Here is a 23,368-nt window from a genome sequence, read left to right on the forward strand (position 1 = left end):
AATTTTCAGCTCTGAACACATTGTAGCTGTTTTTGTTGCCTGTGCCTTTAATGCAAATGAGCTGCTTCTCCACGCCCACCATTCCGTGCCAGAGCCACAGAACTCTCTCTGCATTGCTCTGATGGGTGTAGCTTTCTCCTGCTGCGTCTCACGTCAGATAAACAGCACAGTGACAGACAAGAATGAAGCAGATCTCCCTTACTACAGTAAGAACTTTCACAATGATTATTTGATGTATTTGCTGTGGAGTTAATTCAAGCCTTTCTGCAACGATGAGTCACACACAATGTTGTTTCTCATTCTTGAGGTGCTGCTGATCACAGTGAGCTGAACAGATCTTTTAATCCCGGTTGCTTTGCGCACATCCTGTCTTGTTGATAAGATTATACGGGTTACTACGAAGATATGTTAATATGCGGCTGTCAATCAAACCAGTGGGCGGGGAAACCGCACTCCTACATACCGTTGTGGTCGGCCTCAAGATGGGAGGGATTTGGATCCTATTTTAAACTTAAAAAAAGAGACTTATTGTGTTTTTATCATCCCAATATGACTGTGGACACACTATACCTGCACACAGTTCTGTCCAAACAGCTTACAAAAGATGATTTTCATCATAGGTGCCCTTTAAATGTTTCAGAGACATTCATGTACATGCTTTTTTATGCCACATGACAGGACAGTAAGACCAGAGTCAATATTAAACAAGGGCTGAACACATCCTGACAGATAAAAAAATTATTACCCATCATTCACTGACGACCGTCTGTCATAATTTGGGTAATGTTGGTTTTATAATCACACATCAGACTTTCTCCTCAATGATATAATTTCAGAAAAGTATTGTTTGCAAATTCTAAATAGAGAAATCATATAAGGACGGCATGGTGGCTCAGTGGTTAGGACTGACACCTCACAGCAAGGTCGCTAGTTCAAGTCCCGGCTGGGTCAGTTGGCATTTCTGTGTGGAGTTTGCATGTTCTCCCCGTGTTGGCGTGGGTTTCCTCTGGGTGCTCCATTTTGCCCCACATTCCAAACACATGCGCTTTAGGTGAATTGAACAAGCTAAATTGACCGTAGTGTGTGTGTGTGTGTGAATGCAAGAATGTATGGGTGTTTCCCAGTACTGGGTTGCAGCTGGAAGGGTATCCGCTGTGTAACTATCAATTGCTATATTCATAATATTATTATATTACATTATAATATTTGCATAGTCGGATAAAAAATAGAGGTTTCCAGCCTCTACCACCAGGTGAAAACGAGTTTATAGAAGAAATCATAGCTCTTGAAGAGAAACCCTTTGTCTACGCTGTGCGCTTGAATCTTTACTTTATATCCTTTGGCTTCTATGTCCATTTTGACGCAATCTAACAGATCCTCAACAGACGCTGGAGCTTTCCACGGACCAAAGCTCACCACAGACTCTCTGGGAGCGTCCAGGCTGTCGATAGCATCATTATATCTGGATAAATCGTCTTCTGTCCTCAAAACACACACGATTATGTTGGAGTGTCGAGAAGCGATGGCCTCAGCTCTGGCCACACGTACGATCACCTCCAGGTTTTCTCGATAATTGGGCACGCGAGCTAAAAACTGCTGCCTTCCGACGGTCTCTCCGAAAAACTGCGGCGTCTCCTCGATGGCTTTGACTAGAGGTTTGATGTCGTAGTAAATTGCCTCCTTGTGCACCTCCTGTAGGTGTTCACAGGGGAGTTTTTCTGTTCGGAGATACTCCAGGATGTGTGTGAAAAGTGTCCCGTCACGATCTATGAAGTAGCGACCCTCAGAGTCCATACGCTTGCTTGATCCGTTAATCAGCTCCGCCAGGGTGGAGTTCGGGAATTTACGGATGGTTCCCAGTGTCGTGCTAAACACATGACCTCCTATGTTCAGATGCACAACCTGCGATTTCTGTAGGGAAAGAGAGAACATATGCACTTTAGAAAGAAATATAGTTGATACCAGTGTTAAAGGTAATTATTTTTTTGTTCTTCTCTTGCTTTATTTTCTCTCTCCCCCCTTTCTCAGGCTGCATGGTGAGCAATCTACATAGATTGCAGATTCCACCAGTATAGAAATGTCCAGGTGCTAACCCAAGCCCTATCATACACCGACACAATAAGGCACAAGACGTGTGCGTGTGATTTGTTGCTATTTTCAGACCAGTGCAATTCTAATTTTCACATTTTGCACCATGTTGTTTAAATAGCAAATCCATTTGCGCTACTCTGTGGACTCATGGGTGTGCTGGTCTGAAAAGGAGGTCTTTTATCGTTGCCGCATTTCTATTTTGAGAAACGGAAATAGACCATTGACCAACTAAAAGCTGGTCTAAAGTTCAGCGCAGATCGTGTTAGCAGCAATACACAAATATCTTTACATATGAAAACAATTAAAGAATTAAAAATGTTACAAAAATTATTATTTTCTACATAAATATAAAAACATTACCTACACACCTTCTACATGCCTCTGTAATGGAGGCCAGCCAGGCGCGGATTGGCCAATCGGGAGGACCGGGAGAGTTCCCGGTGGGCCGTTTCCGTTTTTTGGCCGCGAGGGCCGGTGTTTCTAGCTGCTTGCACTCTCAGCAGTCGCACTTTTTTTAAATTTATTTATTAATTGGACCATAGCCTCACTCTTTTTATTCATTATTTTGCCGAAGCTCTGCTCTTCTTATATTATTGCCTCGCAACCCCATGAGCAAAATGCAGCCTGCAGGGTAATGATGTAACTATCATTCCGGCCACGGAAGCGTAACAGCGCTCTTGTGGTCCAGTGGTCAGCACGTTCCTTACGACGTGTTCGATCCTTACCTGAGGAATTTTTTTTTTTTCATTTTTATTGTTAAGGTTGTTGAACATTAGAAGTTCTAAAGCAGCTTTTTTCTTAAAAAAGACGTGATTATAATAATTACTTATTTTAATATAGTCAGTCGTGAACTGGGGTGGGCCGGTCTAATGCTTGAAACTCCAGGTCTGAAAAGGAGTCCCACTCCGGCCCTGAGGCCAGCCAGTAAGTGCTGTGCAGGTAAACCTCACTCCTCTGACCTCTAAAGGTGCTCTAGCGACAGATGCTAGAGAGGCCATGGTCTTTATCCTCCTTGGTAGAGCAACCAATTCCCATGTGGAAGGTCACCCGTTTGATACCAGTTCGAAGCGGATTGGGTGGCATAGGACCGGCAGGGTTACATTGGTGCCATGACCCGGAAGGGAGTGAGGTTTAGGGGGGTGAGTGTAATTATAATTCCACTACTCAGAATGACAATTAGAAATATCTGCAATTACAATTGTACTAGTACGAAATCAGATTGGAGATATCTGCAAATATATTATGATTAGTCATATTCCTCCATTGACTTCCATTGAAAAATATTTGCAGATATCTCTAAATGAGTTTTGATTAGTCACAATTGTAATTAGAGATATCTCTTACTGAGTTTTTACTAGTCATAATACATTTAGAGATATCTTTAATTCATCATATTTAGAGATATTTACAAATATATTTGAAGATATCTCTAATTAATTTACTAATAGTCGAATTACAGCTGTAGATATCTTAAAATGGATTTTTGACTAGTAAAAATTCATTTGGAGATATCTCTAATTACAATTGTGACTAGTCAAAACTCATTTAGAGATATCTGCAAATATTTTTCAATGGAAGTCAATGGAGGAATATGACTAGTCAGTCATAATATATTTGCAGATATCTCCAATCTGACTAGTCGAATTATAATTATGACAAGTCAAAATATAATTAGAGATATCTCTAAATATATTTATCGATAGTCAGAACATAGTTTAAATGCTAAAACGGCTTGCCATACGCTCTCACCCAGTATCACAGTGGAGATTTCTCTAGTTATATCCTTTCAGTCGTTTGTTATGCATTGACATGCAGTCAAATATTTCGCCAAACAGTCCTTAGGGATGCGGTGACGCAGTCAGATATTTTACCGGACAGATCCGCCACTTTTGGCGCTAATAAACAATAATAATGGTCTCGTGCTGCAGGAATGAGGAGGTCTGCTGAAGGCGCGCAGCTGTAGTGTTATGAGGAGTTTGTGTCTTTAATAAACTACGGCAGTTTGCGTTCACTGAACAGTAAGAATGATTAATAAATCCATATGAAACAGCCCCTTAAAAGTCACGTATCGCTTTCAGTTTCGGGCTTTGGCGCGTTTTGCACTCACACACAAGCGTACCGCGCCAAAGGCTAAGTGATCCGCACTCAGGCACACCTCTTCCAACCGGGCCAGGGCCGGCCAAGTGAACCGTGCTTGAGCCCGATTCAGCGCACTCACACTTCTCAAACGATCCAGGAAATGGGCCTGGGCACGGTACGGATGGCATAGTGTGAGTAAGCCCTAACACTAGAGGCCATGGTCTTTAACCTCCTTGTTAGAGCAACCAACTCCCATGCGGAAGGTTGCCGATTCGATACCAGCTCGGAGTGGGTTGAGTGGCGTAGAACCGGCAAGGTTACACCTCCATGCCTTTTTCAATTCATTTATGACAGTCTGCATTTGTATAATGTTATTATTATTAGCAGTATTATTTAGAATCTGCATATTTATATTGGTTTTAATAAAAACAAGTTCAGATTTATCCTCCTGTCGGGTTTTGGAGACGTCTGCATTACCATATGGAGCATAAGATCAGGACGTGTGTTTAGATATAACTCCAAACTTCATTATTATTGTTTATTTATTCAGTTGCTGGAAATTAGAACTGAATTTAGAAATAGTTTTGAAATACCAAAATCTCTCTGGCCATTCTGCAGGACTTGTGTCCATCATTCCTAAAACACAGAATGATGCTGTATTGAAAACAAAAAGATGCCCTACAGCAGAAGTGTGCAAACTCGATCCTGAAGGGCCAGTGTCCTGAAAAGTTGAGTTCCAACCCCAATCAGACACACCTGAGCAAGCTAATCAAGCTCTTACTAGGCTTCATAGAAACATCCTTGCAGGTGTGTTGAAGCTAAAATCTGCAGGACACCGGCCCTTCAGGACCGAGTTTGGACACCTCTGCTGCCCTACAGCATACTAATGAATTATTGTGATCTAAAACCAGGCATTTCTGTTTCATTACCAACCCCTGTATATGCATAATACATATAAATAAACACACATAAACACACAAATAAGGTATTAATATCACCGGTTCTTCACAGTGGTGGAAAGAGTACTGAAAAATCATACTCAAGTAAAAGTACCATTACTTGCCTAAAAATGAAGTAGAGTAAAAGTATCAGTTGTAAATATTACTCAAAGTATGAGTAAAAAGTAGCCCTTTCAAAAGTACTCAAGAGTAGTATTAAGGTTTTAAAAGCTGATGTGTTTACATGTAATTTGTGTATGTGTGTGCAAACGTAACATTCTGTAGTGCATCGAGTTATTGCCCAGCTGGCACCAGTGGCGCAAAAAGGGGGTATGCAGTATATGCGGCGCATAGGGGCGCCACACATGGGGGGCGCCATTGTGCCAAAACTATTTTTGAAATTATCTATTTTAAAAGTTTCAAATAATATATATATTTTTTTGTTAAAAATGTTTATTTAGCATTTTATACGCGTATAATATTGTATTTTATTAAATAAAGAAATCATTCCACCCCTCCCCCCATTTTTTATACCATATACATGTTTCTATGAATTTATTATGTATCATATTGATTCATCAGGCCTTTTGGTAACTTCTTTGCTCAAAACTATTTTACTTTTAGCTACAAACAAAGTTATAACATTTCAATTAAATAGAACATTTCACACAGTTTGTTTCTGTTTTTTTTACACTAAACATTTGACAGTCTTTTTTATTTCACTTTTTGCAGTTTCAGTCAATTGTTCAAAATGTTCTTTTGCCCTTTAGGACTCCCATGTCTATCATTTTGTTTTGACAAATGTAGTACAAAAAGTCCAAAAGCAAGCCTAGTCAAGGTGCTATAATCATTTAGAGAGGGAAAATTAAACTGAGAAAAAAAAATTCTGGTAGTATGAGATGCATTTCTTTGTGACGTAACATGCTTAATGTAATTATACCTTTTACTACTTCATACTATTTCAGTTGTGTTCAGAACTGTGAAACTGTATTTTTTGAAGCATATTGATATCTTTATGAAAAAATATATTTTATTTATTGATGGAAATATTTTCCACATTTTATCACTTGCCTGTTATAAAATATAGTTGGACTGAAGGGGGGCGCGCAAAAGTTGAAGCCGCATACCCATCAGTAAATGTGCAGTTGCGCCCCTGGCTGGCACACTACATCATAAGACATTAATATTAGGTTAGATTGTCTAGCCAGCGTCTAAAGACAACATTATTTGTTCAATAACAACATCAAATGACGATGATATTTGGTTGACTTTAGGTTGTGTTGGAAAGTGACCAAAATCCAATGTCAAGCAAGCATCCAACGTCATTTTGGCATCACATGCTGACACTTCCATGACTTCCATGAAAAAACAAAATGTAACATCCCCATGACACTATGGGTACAACTTCATTCTGACGTCATGTTGACATCTTGCGCCTGCTGGATGTTTAAGGCCATTTCGATCATCATACAGCAAACATCTGTCATCTTCTCATCAGTGTCATGCATCTTAACAGTCTCTGAGTCAATGCATGTAAAGATTTTGGACATCTTGTACACTTTTAATGCTTCCAAACAGTTTGCTGCAATTATAAAATGCACATGTTTTGAGGTAGGGTTGGGTATCGTTTGCGGTTATTTCAAAACCGGTGCTAAATCGATACTTTTAAATTGGTACCGGTGCCAAAACCGATACTATTTAACCACAAAATGATTTGACAAAATATATTTTAATAATTATAATCAGGGCTTTACATTAACTTTTTTGATCACCAGCCACTATGGCAAGTAGATTTCCAACATTACTAGCCACTTGCCATTTTCACTAGCCACAATTTTGTTGTTTGGAAAATATATTTAATATAAAGAAATGTGACTTTGACATGCTAAAATGACTTGATTAAGATGTTGTGTTGTCCCATTTCAGCAGTTACTACACACAAATGGTCGGTTAATCTCATATTAAGGAAATGTTATTGTAAAAGATGATAATTAAACTATATTAGCAAAAATAACTGTAAGCAAAAGAAAGCAGGTAAAAACATACCACGAGTGATAATGAAAGGATGATCACGTGCCTGAGAATAATTAAAACGAAAGCAGTGACTGCTACTGTTGCTTAAATATATATATATATATATATATATATATATATATATATATATATATATATATATATATATATATATATATATATATATATATATAATTTTTTTTTTTTTTGAGCTCTTAAAAGCAGCAGCAGGACTGTGGGTACACGAGCATCGTTTTTTGTCTAGTCTTTCACAGAGAACCGATCGCAAGTGAACGGAAAAAAGCGCAAGTAAACGGGAGCGCGCGCGCTTTAAACAGTCGCGCGCATCACATCACCTGTGCGCGCGAGTAATCATCCTGTCATACGGTATTCCCCTGCTTTGTCTCGCGCGAAAACAGTTATTGTTTTCAGTCGTGCTGTTTCTCGATTCTAAGATCACATTTGCACGCATTTTGGGCCATCCTTATTGTCGAACCCTGCTTTAAGAAAACTACAATGTAAAAATTATTTCCAAGCTGCCAAAGTGGCTAGTGGGAGCGGCTGTCCAACCCGCCATAGCTGAAATCTACCCGCATTTGGCGGGTTAGGGGGTGTTAATGTAAAGCCCTGATTATAATTAAACAATATAATTATATATTTATAATAAGTTTAAAGTTAAGATCAATTCATATATTATATATTTCAATTGCATTTATATAGCTATTTCTTTTAATTTTTGAGGTAGTTCATTATGAGGCGATAGCTTCTATGTGAGATCTAATCCACATAGACAAGAAAAAAATATAGTGACTGCAGATTGAAGAAAAGTAGTGGAGTAAAAGTACCGATACTGCACTAAAAATGTACTCACACACATTTTTAAAACTACTTATTACAATTCCTGAGAAAAACTACTCAGTTAATTTGAGTACTTGTAATTAGTTACTTTACACCACTGAATCCATTAGATCAAAAAGCACTAACAATAGACAAAAATAACATTAATAACAACAAAAGTAGTTTTAAAAAGCCGAGGGTGGATACATCTAGAGACAGGACGTCCCACAAATGCTCAGCATCAACATTTCATTAATCTCGGTAAATATTCATTAATTCATTTTCTTGTCGGCTTAGTCCCTTTATTAATCTGGGGTCCCCACAGCGGAATGACCCGCCAACTTATCCAGCAAGTTTTTACGCAGCGGATGCCCTTCCAGCCGCAACCCATCTCTGGGAAATCGGTAAATACTGTAACCGAGTTAAAATGCTGAATTGATGTTCAGAATAATGCCACTGTATAATCTTTAACCAGCTTCCGCCTTAAGCATACAATTCTACAGGGAAATAAGAGCTTTCTTGTAACTTGAGTGAAGTTTCGTGTACTTGCGTAGGATGATAAAACAAGTCGAGTGTGTTTGCTTTACAGGTGGTGCTGTGGAAATCCACCGTAAAGTTCATCAGCACGCAATGACAGAGACAGTTATTATAGTGTCAAAAACGTACATGAATAATACAAATGCAGCCAAAAGAGACGCTCAGACACTGAACAGCTGTTACACGAAACACAACATTCGCGCGGAAGTTCTTACATAACAATCAGACTCAAAGGGAACCGATTATCTGACTTACCGACTGCACAGGTGCTGAGGACTGTTTCCCAATTGTTTTATAGTCCGGTAAACTCATGATTTTCTGCTCAAACTCCAGCAATCATTCAGTGAGAGCTATGAATGTGAGTCAGGTGAGTGTGTGTGTAACTTTATAAGATCCACCCATGACGACGCGCGCGCGCAGGTAGTCTGCATAGCAGCTCTGCCTTTTGAATGCACATAAACCCAAATGTTTTGGTTTGATGTTGATTATTTTATATTTAAACTTACAAAATTAAAAATTCAGTTTTCTTGTCAAGATCATTTTTTGATTTATAACAATAATAACAAAACTTTGGAGCAGAATTTGTTTATTAATTTAATGATAATATATGGGAAGTTCCATGTACACAAACAAAAATGGTCCAACGATAAGCCAAATATTCATTTGTTTAAAATTGATTTTAAGCATTAGCCTACATAGAAACCCTAAAAGACACAAAAAATAAAAAAGCTATATGAATTTATTCAATTTTGGAATCCTTTTCTTATACAATTTTTTTGTAATTTTTATTCCCTGTAATTTTATTTTTATATAAATAATTTATATATATATATATATATATATATATATATATATATATATATATATATATATATATATATATATATATATAATTATTTTTCTCTCTCTACTAATTTGTTCCTTTGATGCAAAAAATGTAAACATTGTATTTCTCATTTTTTGTATGTTCTTGTTATGCAATAAAAAAAATTAAAAAAAATTGCAGCACTGCCTAGTATTCATAGGACGGATCCTGTACTGTATTAAAATGAGGTAGACTTTTGTAGTAAAAAATTTAAAAAGTTATTAGATTAACTTAAAAAAATACAGCCTTAAAGCCTAGAGGAAAATTGTTTTGGAGTTTGAAAAAAAAAATGCTTGGTTGCATCCTTTTCGTTTTTGCACAATAAACGGAACTGCATTTAAAAATACTTCTTAACATTTATGTTAGCAATTTTACATTATCTAAATTTATGCAGACTGATGGAAATTGCTCATTCTGTTAAGATCTTCCAGAGTCGTTGGTTTATCTTTAGTGAATGTCAACATTCGAAGAAGTTTTGGGATGACTTATTGATGTCCAAAATAAAAATGTAATTTGACCCCCAAACAATTTATTTGTGGAATTTATAATGTCTCTTTTGATCTTATTTGGTATATTTCATATCCATAAATGTAGATTGAATAATTCTAAACCTTGTTTAAAAGTCTCTACAGGGAGTGCAGAATTATTAGTCAAATGAGTATTTTGACCACATCATCCTCTTTATGCATGTTGTCTTACTCCAAGCTGTATAGGCTCGAAAGCCTACTACCAATTGAGAATATTAGGCGATGTGCATCTCTGTAATGAGAAGGGGTGTGGTCTAATGACATCAACACCCTATATCAGGTGTGCATAATTATTAGGCAACTTCCTTTGCCAAAATGGGTCAAAAGAAGGACTTGACAGGCTCAGAAAAGTCCAAAATAGTGAGATGTCTTTCAGAGGGATGCAGTACTCTTAAAATTGCAAAGCTTCTGAAGCGTGATCATCGAACAATCAAGCGTCTCATTCAAAATAGTCAACAGGGTCACAAGAATTGTATGGAAAAACCAAGGTGCAAAAAAACTGCCCATGAACTGAGAAAAGTCAAGAGTGCAGCTGCCAAGATGCCACCAGTTTGGCCACATTTCAGCGCTGGAACATCACTGGAGTGCCCAAAAGCACAAGGTGTGCAATACTCAGAGACATGGCCAAGGTAAGAAAGGCTGAAAGATGACCACCACTGAACAAGACACACGAGCTGAAACGTCACGACTGGGCCAAGAAGTATATCAAGACTGATTTTTCTAAGGTTTTATGGACTGATGCAATGAGAGTGAGTCTTGATGGGCCAGATGGATGGGCCTGTGGCTGGATTGGTAAAGGGCAGAGAGCTCCAGTCTGACTCAGACGCCAGCAAGGTGGAGGTGGAGTACTGGTTTGGGCTGGTATCATCAAAGATGAGCTTAAGGGGCCTTTTCGGGTTGAGGATGGAGTCAAGCTCAACTCCCGAAGAAGTCTGCATCCTTCAAGAAAAACATGATTTTCATGCAGGACAATGCTCCATCACACACGTCCCAGTACTCCACACCGTGGCTGGCGAGAAAGGGTATAAAAGAAGAAAAACTAATGACATGGCCTCTTTGTTCACCTGATCTGAACCCCATTGAGAACCTGTGGTTCATCATCAAATGTGAGATTTACAGAAGGAAAACAGTACACCTCTCTGAACAGTGTCTGGGAGGCTGTGGTTGCTGCTGCACGCAATGTTGATAGTGAACAGATCAGAACACTGACAGAATCCATGGATGGCAGGCTTTTGAGTGTCCTTGCAAAGAAAGGTGGCTATATTTGGTCACCGATTAGCTTTTGAATGTCAGAAATGTATATTTGTAAATGTGGAGGTGTTATATTGGTTTCGCTGGTAAAAATAAATAATTGAAATGGGTATATATTTGTTTTTTGTTAAGTTGAATAATTATGCACAGTAATAGTCACCTGCACACACAGATATCCCCCTAAAATAACTAAAACTAAAAACTACATCCAAAAATATTCAGCTTTGATATGAGTTTTTTGGGATTATTGAGAACATGGTCGTTCAATAATAAAATGATTCCTCAAAAATACAACTTGCCTAATAATTCTGCACTCCCTGTAGACTTATTGTTAATGATATGACTTGGGTGTGCTTTATAGTGCCATCAGCCAGTAAAACGCCAATCTGCTAAACAATTAAAGTACTCCGATCATAAACAGTGCTCATTAGAAATGAATCAAGACAACATTTCCCGTTTATCATTTTATTTTTATACAGAAAAGTGTTGGCCTTCCATCAATGATCGGTCAACCTGGAAGACAAAAAAAAAAGCCTGTTAGAAAAGTAAATCATCAAAACACACAACAAATAAGACGATACAAGAAAACCCTTCTCAGACAAATGCCTCAAGATCTTCAATCTAGAGGACGCATGATCTCCGAGGACTTGAAATCAGACGCACAGAACGTGAGTCTGACCCAGAATCCTCAGAGTTGGTCCTCGATCCGACTCGTCATCGTATCGTCACTGAAGGGACATCGCTACTCATTTGATTGCTGTTTTTGGCTCTTACCCATTTATGCTGTGGGCACTGGGGTGCCCTGTGGCATGACTGGGACTTCAGGCTTTGCCCCTTTCTGTTCGGACACTGGGGTGGTGGGAAGAACCTCCTCTTTGGGCTCCACAATGCTGACATGGTCAGGCAGGGGCTTCTTGGGGCCGATTTTTCCGCTGGGATCCCAGGGAAGCATGATCTTCACCTTGATTCCAAGCACACCTATAAAAACACACAGATTCACAGGGATATATGATTCGATTCAATTCAACTTTATTTGTATAGCACTTCCACAATAACGGTTTTACAAATGATGCACATTACTGCATTACAATCAAATTCAGACAAGTTATTTATTAGTTACCATAACTGTATTAGTTATTAATATCCTAGTAGTACCTAATAGCTTTATAAACGATTAATCAGCAGTTATATATAGAATATAAGTGATGTGTAAATGATCAGTGAAGTGTATTTGTGTATTAATTGTGTGTGTTGTCTTCGATGGTTGGCATCATCCCTTCGCAGGTTTTGAATCTCAAGTAAAAGAATTATAAAAATATCAACGCATGCATCTAATCCTTCTCAGACTAAGGCGCAATCCCAATTGTACCTCTTAGTTCTTCCCCTTACCCCTCTTTTTGTGCGTACACGACAAGGTGTAGGGGTGTCCCACTTCTTTTTAGCTTGAAGGCATAGGGCTAAGGGGAAGGGGTGAATAGCCCTTCGAACTAAGATTTTTCAGGACCACACTTGAAACCAAGTGGTAGGAAAATTTCCCAGAATACACCAGCCACAGCGGCAGCTGAACCCGGAAGTAAGGAGATCCACAAATTAGTATTTTTTGTCATTATTTATAATTTTTATGACAACCAAAACACATGATTCAATATATTCATAAGGTAATATTAGCAATCTATAATCCCTATTAATAACTTCTGTACAGCAGTCCCACAACATTCTGACACTGGAATACCCTGTCAGCAATGTCTAGTGGCTGTCAATGAGCTTTTTACAGTGTCTGCTATAATGTTACTGTTGTTTTTGGTGTGTTTACATAGCTGAATTTGGCCACTGTGTAAATACACAGTACAGTTACGATCTTATTGCCACATTAGATTGCTATAATAACATACTATATGCCTTCAGTGACTTCCTGAAGATGAATACCAAAAAAATAACACAACTGGAATCACTACAGCAGTCGCCATCGTCGAATCCCACATGAAGCAGGAGATCGCGATGACATCTGATGAAGCGTGCAGGTGCTGTCCCAATTCTTAGGGGTAAATTTTGAAGCCCTTCCCCTTAACCGTCGGTTGTAAGGGCCAAAGGGAAAGGGTAGGGGTACAAAAATATAAATTGGGATTGGGCCTAACGCTTCCAAATCATCACACTAATCTGAAGACTAACAAAAAACAATTCTGAATCAATATATCACCACTGAAGGGATGATCTACATCACAGGTGTCAAACTCAGTTCCAACCCTAATTAAACACACCTGATCAAACTAATTGAGTCCTTCAGGCTTGTTTGAAACCTACAGGTAAGTGTGTCAGAGCAGGGTTGGAACTAAACTGTGCATGGCTTCGGCCCTCCAGGAATTGAGTTTGACACCCGATCTACATAGTTTAACAATTCTACATATCAATAAATTAAGACTTGCTAATAAACAGAAGTTTAAATTGTAAAAGCTTTGAACATTGACCAAAAATGACAATTGTAATTTAATCTTGCTTTTGTTCAAAACCTATTTTGATTGTTTTTCCATGAAACAAAATATACTTTGAAGAATGTTAAAGTTACCCACTGACTACATTTTTTCTACTCAACTAACGAGTACACGTTTTCAACAATCTTTAAAATATCTGTAGTGTTCAACAGAATGAAGGCATTCAAACAGGTTTGGAATTGTGATGTGTTTGTTTTCTAAACAATAAATGAATAAAATATAATATTGCATCAAGCTGTCAAAGCAATTTAGAGTTTGGTTTGAACCAGTCATCTGACAGCAACACTGATTAAACAGTAAACATATTAAGAAACTGTCTTTTCAATGTAATGAACTTTAGTTATAAATATTCCTCTGACTACTAAATCTCTTAAATAAGACAAAACTTGGCACAGAAAATTCAAGGTTACTTACAAAATTGTATTACTTTTGCAGTGTCACTTCATAGCATTGTATTTTAAAATTTCTTATTTTAAATAAAACTGTTGGTTTACATTAAACTTTAATTTGGAAAAATGTTCTCTCTGCGCTTTCAGATGCATTCAAACATTTGCTCAAGATTTTACAAATGAATATTGCCTAAAATTATTAGAAATTGCTTTCTGTTTCTCCTTCTCAGACAAATGCCTCTGTCTTCAAGCAAAAGGACTTACTGCTTTGAGGAGCTGCAGCCAGACGCACAGAACGTGAACCTGACCCAGAATCCTCAAAGTCAGAACTGGCCCTGTTCCGACTCGTCATCGTATCATCACCGAAGGGAAATTCAGCAATTATTGCATTTCTAAATTAATATATTCTCTCAAGTAGTCCAGTCTTTAAATGCATACTCTAGTACTGTATTTCAGTCTAATACAATCATAACATTTGGGTAACACGCATGAACTAATGAGCGCTTTAATATTTTTTAACCTCTGTTGATGTAAATGAACACATTGAGAAGTTAGCTCATTATGCATTGGCCATGCTGACATTATATATTAATGAATGTTGAGATTAGCCATAAGATTGATAATAAATTCACCAGAATATATGCAAGCAATCGAAAGCATCACTTTTATACCACACTAAAGTTTCAAGAACATCTTACTTTTAAACCTGTTGATGGAAATTAAAACACCAATATTCTAGATAGCTCATTATGCATTGGCCATGCTGACATTATGTACAAGTCAATGTTAAGATCCACTATAAGAATAATAATTGCACCAGAATATAAGCAATCTAAAGCATCACTTTTATACCATACTAAAATATCTTATAAAGCTGTTAATGTAAATGAAAACACTGATATTCAACTATATTCATGCTGACATTGTTTTAGTGAATGTGGAGATAAACTATAAGAATAATAATATATGCAAGCAATCGAAAGCATCATTTTTACACCACACTAAAGTTCCAAGAACATCTTAAGCAGCTCAATGCAGCAATTTGTAACAGAAAAAACAATAAAACTAATTCAGCCCAGTTCCCTCACTCACCCTGTCGCAGCAGTACGTGGCGGACGGCGGTGTCGACGTAGTAGTTCACGGGGTCTCCACTGTGGATCATCAGGCCGTCCACGAACTTCATGGATTTGGCTCTCTGACCCCTCAGTTTTCCAGAGACCACCACCTCACAACCCTTAGCCCCGCTCTCCATAATGAAGCGCAGCACACCATAGCAGGCCCTGAAAACCACAAACATGATTCAGACACATGAACACAAGAAACCAATTATCTCATCTCTAAAACAACATGCTACTAGTGATGCACCGATCTCATTTTCTCATACTTTGTTTGCATTTATTTTATAAGTAAATAAAACGCGATGATTTCAATAATTTCTCATTTTTACAAAAGTTTTAAAAGCTATGCTGGGTCAGTTGCTTGCAGAAGTCGCAACACTTTCAACTTAAGAGCCAATGCAGACATCAGCCAATTAGATCGCTTTATTCAAATATACTTGTGCACACGCTAGGCAATCATGTTCATGCAATGACAAAACATCATGTCAAAATAAAAAAGCTGATCGCGGTAGAAAATAACCCCAAACCAAAACTAATGCTGCTGCTTTGTGCATTTATTGTATAGTGGTCGAAGCTGAACGTGACTGGTTGCTGTCTCCCCTTACAGGGTCTCTGCAGGTTTCACCAGGTTAAATTTAAGACTTTTAAGATTACTATGAATAAAACTTTTTACTTAAACAAGGTTATATGCTAAGGATTTTTTCTCCAAATATCCCAGTTAGAAAAGACATTCACTTGCCCTATCAAAAAATTATTAAAAATGTAATACATTTGATATAATAATAATAATAATAATATTGCTCGAATTTACTTAATTTTCAAATATATCTATTCAGAAATAGGCATGGGATGATAACCGTTTAAGGTTTACTGCGGTTTGTAAAAGTCAAGGTATTAAAATCGCAAAAATATTTAGTTATACCGTTTCGAAGGTATATGTAAAAGATTTCTCTTAAGTGTTTGTGTTGTAAGGAAATCTGTGATTTTGAAGCTAATAAAGAGAGAATTTTTATTCAAATAAATTGAGTAGCCGGAGAGGATTACGGTTCCAAAATATTATAAATATTTTCTTAAATGTAATATATTGAATTAATTGGGAAAATTCAGTTTATTGAATATTTACTGATATTTTTAAGGTTATCATACCGTCAGAAACTTGTACCGTCAAATGCCAATTCACAAACCCTTTAACCCTTACATATAGAACAAAACATAATTGTCAATTACTTAAGTCTATAATAATAATTTAATAATAAAATACATAGGTCAGGTCAGTATGCTCAGCGGTAAATAAAAGGAAAAAAATTAAATGCCATTTTTTAAATAGATTTTATTGAGATGGCTTGTTGGTGACTGAATGGGTCTTAATGGCCAGATTGGGTAGCTATTCACCTTATTCTCCGCTGACGAGCGGGCGCTGCCATCTGAATCTTTTTGGCTTGAGACTTCCGGTCTCATTCACTTCCATTCATTTTTTGACGTTAAAAACGGCTCATTACGCTGCTTGATGTTGCAATTTGATATTTTCTTATTATATTATTCTATGGTCTGTATAGTCATATGTATAGAGCAAGAAGTTTGACCGTTTTCTGCCCCTTATGATTCCTAGTCATTTCTCCCATAGGCAACTGAATCGGAAGTTCAAAGACAATCGCGAAAACAGGCGCACTTCCGCATTTTAGAATAAGGCCAATACATGAACAAAAGAATACTAAGACCTGTTAAAAAAATTTATGACCTACAACACAACATTTCAGTAGATTTAAGACTTTAAGGCCTAAAATTTAGCTCAAGATTTAAGACCCCGCAGACAACATGATCCAATATGCATCATTAGGAGATAACTTAAGAAAATACTAATATGAACTTCTCTGAAGCCAACATGTTGCTCTTATACTTTAGTAAAACCTTTAGGATTTACTTCCAGCATTGCACATGAAAAATACTAGTAATTTATAGTAAATACTAGTCTTTTGCTGACTGTGTTTACAGCTATAAACTGATTTCTGGCCAGTTAATCGGTGCATCTCTACACATTGCTTTCCATTTCTCCTTCTCAGACAAATGCCTCTATGTCTTCAAGCAAAAGGACTCACTGCTTTGAGGAGCTGCAGCCAGACGCACAGAACGTGAACCTGACCCAGAATCCTCAAAGTCAGAACTGGCCCTACTCCGACTCGTCATCGTATCATCACCGAAGGGAAATTTAGTCTCTGTTAGCCTGATGCATGCTAGGAAGTAAACACTTACCTACGGACAGCCAGTCCTCCGAGCAGCTTGTAGCGCAGAGACTCTGCCTGAGCGATGGCACAGAGACCACGGGTCGCAACCTTCTCAGCGTACAGCTGCGATAAAACAAAACCCAACACTTCAGAACATGCAAACATACTTATGTTGAATTCATCTAAAATAAGTTAACCAATCATACCTCAACACTGCCCTCAGGGAAGCCGAATCGCTTCTGAACCACAGCGGTCAGCTCACGAATGCGGCGGCCTTTCTCTCCCAGAACATTCTGAGTCCTAAAAAGACAAAAATATGTTTACTAAACCATGTATTAAAAAAATCATTAAGAAAGATTGGTCCCACCATGGGAAAAGACAAAAATATTCAATTCAAGCTAATTTGTATAACTTCTTACACAATAATCTATAAAATTCCAAAGCAGCCTTGGATTACAATCAATATCAGTGTTGTGTATGAGATGGACAGTATATATACAGTTAATCTACTGTGTGTGTATATATATAAATATATATATATATATATACAGGGCTCGAAATTGCGACCATTTTGGTCGCATATGCGCCCGAAAATTTATCTATGCGACCTCATAATATATTTGGGCGCATTAGTGCGACTGCAGATAATGGTTGTAGTGCGACCTGTTTTGATTTTTTGTAAAAACGTGCTGAATCGCTCTTCCCTGCCGCTATATTGGTTCATATTAGCTGTCATTCACTCACGGTATTCCGCTGTCAGATGACAGGGAAGGAGCTTTTATGACCACGGGAAATGCAAACGGCAGAAGAGTGAAAACTTAAAGCACACAGGTTTGCAAACCCCACCTAAAGTTGAGGCGCAGATGAAAGCGATCATGACACGTCACGTGGTGAATAATGATCCGCCAGCTGAGATCAATCGAGTACGCGCTTCTTGGAGAAGGCGCCCGAATCTCCTGCGTGTTCAGCGCAAATGTCCGCTAAAAGTCAAATCTAATACTTTACATATCATCGCCAAATAAGCTCGCCTTTACTAAGTTTACACTGAAACTGCGGCTCATAACAAAGACCGGTATTACGCCGATGGTTAGCGCAAGAATCCTGCGCTGCCTGCTCATAAATTGCGTCGGCTGACTCGCCTGCTTTCCACTAACACAGAAAAATGAAAATCACCTCAGACTGAACCTTTAAATTGACACAAACTGAAACCAAAACTTTTAAAGAGTGATAGAAGTGAGACTTTACATACTTTCTTTTGTCTATTCTTTTTTGAGATGTATATTATTTTTTATTTATTTACTGATGACTGCTTTGCAGCTTTCATCATTGAATTGAATGATTTATTATAATCTTTTGTTTGTATTGTAGCAGAAATATTATTTATTAAATTGACATGCATATAAAAACAGCAGTACAAAATAAATATTTCTTACTGCAATGATTCATTTTTGTTTGATGCAAACTATACAATTATTTTTCATAAAGTAACAGACTTTTTATAGCAGATAACCTACATTCATGCACATTCAAGGCAGCATCATAATGAGAAATGGAATTCATTGTTACTATTATTATCATTTTTTATCATCATTAATATTCTATGGCCTAATTATTAGACATTCATTTTGGAATTATTGCACACAAATATCAATGTCTTCACAGCATTAGTTAGATAGTTGTTTCTAGTTTTTGTCAGTCCTATTAATGTTGTTTTAAAATACAATAAATCCCTTAAAAAACAATTTGCAGCTGTGCTCATTCATTTTTGGTGGGTGCTCCTAAATTTTTTCTGGTGCTCCTAAAATTTTTTTGGTGCTCCTAAATATTTGAAGTTGGGAGCACCGGTGCTACCAAGTAAAAAAGTAAATTTCGAGCCCTGATAGATATATATATATATATATATATATATATATATATATATATATATATATATATATAGATATATATATATATATATATATAGATATATATATATATATATATATATATATATATATATATATATATATATATATATAGTGTCCTTTACAAAAAGGTGATGTGTGTATAATACATTTTCAATGAAGTTTGTAGTGCTTAAGATTGCTTTGTCCTTGAATACCTTAAAACAAAATACACAACTGCAAATGTCGTTTAGAAATTTCTAGCAATGAGTTTGTCGCAACTGCCCTTCGTCATTGAATGAGATATTCCTAGAAATAGATGAAAGGTTCCCAATATGCAATTAAATGAAGTGCACATGAAGCAACTTAAAATATAAAGCAAATACAATATGCCCTGCATAGTTTAGTTGAAATCCTGCTTCAACACACTTGCCTCTGTTTCAAACAAGCCTAAAGGACTCTGTGTGCTTCCTACACATAGACTTTACTTAGGCGGGCCGCCCAGGTATATTAATGGTTGCCCAGGTATATTGCAACTGCTGGTTCTGTGTGTGCGAGAACCATCAACACTTACACATCACGTGCTCTGCCGAGCCAGAGCCTTTTGTGCCAAAATGCGTTCGACAGTAGTTTCTGAATCTTCTAAAAAGTCCAGGATTTGGGTTTTACTTTTGCTTTTAAAAGTTGCCATTTTTGTATGTTTTTTGCATTACCTTTTCACAGCTGACTGTGCGCATACAGCCTCGAGAGAAACATTACATTTTTAATTATTTAATAAACAACTCTTACAACAACTTTACAATATACTCGGAGAGAACAAAATATACTGACTGCAAAACATTTGCACACCAGTAAAAATTCACTTTTTTATTATAATTTTTTAGTAATTATAATTTAGCAATATTGTCTGCTTCTATTAATTTTTTCAATTATTTATTTATCATTTGCTTTATATTTTATTAATTTAATGATGTTAGTATATTACATCATTTATACACATCTAAAACGCTTTGCAATACTGTACTAAATGTCTCACCAATAAAGCAACTTTATACAGAGAGAGAGAGAGAGCAGCCTTTACCTGTCACTGGGAGCACATGGCTCCTAAATAGCATAAAAGAGAAGTAGTGGATTTTTTATTTCAACAGCCTTTTTTAATAGCATTAACCCATTGAAAAGAACCCATTATTTAACCCATTTGAACGGGTGTCTTTAATTAGTGCTGGACCTAAACTGTGCAGAGCTGCGGCCCTCCAGGAATTGAATTTGATGCCTGTGATTTAGAGCTTTAGAAATTGAATGACACATTTAGTGAGGTTGACAAACATGCCAGCGTGTTCACTCGCATTTGTGGATAACAATGGAAAGAATGAAAGTCATTTTGGGTCAGAGTTTTTCTAAAAAGGACATGTGAGCATTTTTGTCTGTTCTGCATTACAAGTCTACTTACAGCATTATTTCTACATATCAGCACTCTTGACATTTCCTAGAAATTCTGCTGTTATGTTCTGATGACAATTAATCAGAATATTGTTCTTATAATTCTGAGGGAACTCTTTTTACACCATAAATAAAAGCAAAATAGAAACTACATTCTCATTTTTGATTCTGGCAACTCTTTAGTATTCATTTTATTAAAAACTAAAACCTGTCTCGAACGTTAATGCAACAATTTGTGTAAGACTATCAAAACTTCATAGTATTTACAAATATTTCATGTCGCATTATTTAGAAAATATTTACCAAGCTTCTTTTTAAACCATTCATTTCTCCTTCTCAGACAAATGCCTCTATGTCTTCAAGCAAAAGGACTCACTGCTTTGAGGAGCTGCAGCCAGACGCACAGAACGTGAACCTGACCCAGAATCCTCAGAGACAGAACCGGCCCTACTCCGACTCGTCATCGTATCATCACCGAAGGGAAATTCAGGAATATTGCATTTCTAAAATAACATTTTCACTCAAGATGCTCAATTCCTAATTGCATACAGGAATAGTGCTGTAATTTAGTCATTAAAATTATAACTTTTGGGTAACACACATGAACTAATAACGAACAGTTTTTTTTAAACATAATAAATAGGTTTAACATTTATTAAACTGTAAAAAATTTTGTTTTGTAATTCTGAGCTTACTTTTATTTCTCCACCTTGGAATTAAAAATAATTGATATTATTAATCTCAAAGATTTGATTTACACTTTTTCAGAATTCCCTTTATAACAAACAAAAGCCTCTCTTAATGCTGCAATTCTGACATTTTTCTGAAGAAAAAAAAGCTGTCCATGATGCAAATAAATTCATACATCAGTGCATTTAAATGAACTGATAATTAGGGTTGCGCAACAGATCAAAAATCACAAATGTTAATATAACATTGTGCTTTTCCGATCATTCTTTATGATTTCAAGTTGATTAAACTACACCAGTGGATCAGTGTGGTTTTGACTGGTTACATTGTTAAAATGTTTGACTTATTTTAAGCAAACGCAAAGCATGGTTACTTGCTTTCTAAAACTGTAGTGCTTTATTTCCATTAAATACAAAACATGGCTATTTTTTTTTTTTATATCAATGCATTGTCACAATATTTAGCATGCGATTGCATTTTTCCTCAATATCGCAGCATAGCATTACTGGAAACGCAAGAAACATGAAGTGAAATAAATCAGACCTGGTGGCCAGGATGATGATCTCTGTTCTTGTTGGTGTGACACGGACCTCCACGCCGGAATAACCATCCTCGGCGAGCTCTCGGGTCAGAAACTCATTCAGCTCGGCTTTGAAGATGCCATCTGACACAAACTAACACACAAACACCGATTAGACCAACCTGATGCAGTAACAAAATGACAATATACAGATACACTTGCATCACAGTTGGAGTAAAGTCGGTTTTACTTTGTTATAATTTCAGAAAAGTATTCTATGCAAATACTAAATAGGTAAATCATATTAGCAGTAAATGACTATCAAAGTACACCACAGTTTACAGTCAATTAAATAGTGCTGATGCTGCTTTAAATATCATACTTGCATGTGATTTCAGTGAGAATATTTAAAGTAGCGTGGTCAACACAATATAGGGAGCTTTTCACAAATCGTCACTGTTCAAAAATCAACGAATGCAAACCTAATTTTACCCCAATCACACCTTACAGTATTCAGTTATAAGCTAAAAGATATGCCTAAAGTGCTGAACACGCACAGGATTGGTGCAAAAGTAAGAGAAATAAAACAAACGGATGCAAAAACATGAAAATTCACTATTAAAAAACTTGAGTAAAAATACACCTTAAACACGGTTTTAAAAAGCACATCATTTACCCCTCACTCACTTGTCACAAACATGTTTGAGGTTTTTCCTCATTTGAACACAAAATATATTTCTGATAAAGGCTAGTAACCTGTAAGCACTGACACCAATAATATTAGTGTTTTATACAATGACCGTCAATAGTTACATATTTTAACCATTCTGCAAAATATCAAACAACAACAAAAAAAGAAAATAAAACGTTTTACAACCACTCGATGGCGAGTAAATTATCATTTTGGTGTGAACTATGTCTTTAAATGCCAAGACGAACGTATAAAAATAGCAAATGTTATACAGTTGCTGATATATCCAAACCTACATCGTCCATATCTGAATACAAGGTCAATTAAACCTATCGACAGCTTCGGGAATTTATAACGTACTAACACATCACTTTTATATTGTATTAAACGCGTTTGAGCCTCACAAATGTGAAAGTGCGCTTATTTCAGCGGTGCGTTTATCTGCCATGTTTCCCGTCAGGTTTGAGTGCCGACAGCATCCGGCTTAATCCACTTGTATCCATTTACAAAACCCTCATATGAGCTTTTTATGTTATGGATAATTAATGTGTTAATCGGACAAGACTGTTATTGCGGACCTCTGTGGTTTAATTACACATATTTGTTATAAAATACGTCCCAACCTTTCTCTTCTTCGAGATTTGCACCGCCATCTTGCTGGAGGCCGCAGACAGGAAAGGAATTGGCAAGAGAGCGGAAATGCACTTATGGCAAAAGATCACTTCCGTATGACTGTCTGGGGTGATGGGAATTGTAGTCCACTAGACACACGTCCTTTTTAAACTGTA

The 23,368-nt window shown here is 36.8% G+C and overlaps 2 protein-coding genes and 4 non-coding genes across 6 annotated transcripts; all 6 read right to left on the reverse strand.

Annotated features, from left to right (window-relative positions):
* On the reverse strand, nt 1–8,855 carry kctd14 (potassium channel tetramerization domain containing 14). The gene is made up of 2 exons (XM_687949.8): nt 8,751–8,855; nt 1–1,911 (listed from the first exon to the last, which is right to left on the reverse strand). Exons 1-2 carry the CDS (start codon nt 8,805–8,807, stop codon nt 1,243–1,245), a joined length of 726 nt encoding a protein of 241 aa, XP_693041.2. The 5' UTR covers nt 8,808–8,855; the 3' UTR covers nt 1–1,242.
* Nucleotides 8,856–11,587: 2,732 nt separating this feature from the next.
* Nucleotides 11,588–23,260, reverse strand: rps3 (ribosomal protein S3). Its single transcript, NM_201153.1, is given in 7 exon segments — nt 11,588–11,651; nt 11,913–12,116; nt 15,109–15,296; nt 17,385–17,479; nt 17,563–17,656; nt 21,913–22,043; nt 23,204–23,260. Coding segments are annotated over 6 exon segments (738 nt in total). The 5' UTR covers nt 23,234–23,260; the 3' UTR covers nt 11,588–11,651; nt 11,913–11,916.
* LOC137488378 (small nucleolar RNA SNORD15) lies at nt 11,728–11,872 on the reverse strand. The gene has a single exon (XR_011007394.1). It is a non-coding gene; the product is annotated as a small nucleolar RNA SNORD15 (small nucleolar RNA).
* LOC137488379 (small nucleolar RNA SNORD15) lies at nt 14,238–14,384 on the reverse strand. The gene has a single exon (XR_011007395.1). It is a non-coding gene; the product is annotated as a small nucleolar RNA SNORD15 (small nucleolar RNA).
* On the reverse strand, nt 17,186–17,334 carry LOC137488377 (small nucleolar RNA SNORD15). The gene has a single exon (XR_011007393.1). It is a non-coding gene; the product is annotated as a small nucleolar RNA SNORD15 (small nucleolar RNA).
* Nucleotides 21,011–21,159, reverse strand: LOC137488376 (small nucleolar RNA SNORD15). Its single transcript, XR_011007392.1, has one exon. It is a non-coding gene; the product is annotated as a small nucleolar RNA SNORD15 (small nucleolar RNA).
* Nucleotides 23,261–23,368: the final 108 nt, after the last annotated feature.

The sequence above is a fragment of the Danio rerio genome, chromosome 18 (genome assembly GCF_049306965.1).
Source record: "Danio rerio strain Tuebingen ecotype United States chromosome 18, GRCz12tu, whole genome shotgun sequence".
Lineage (NCBI taxonomy): Eukaryota > Metazoa > Chordata > Actinopteri > Cypriniformes > Danionidae > Danio > Danio rerio.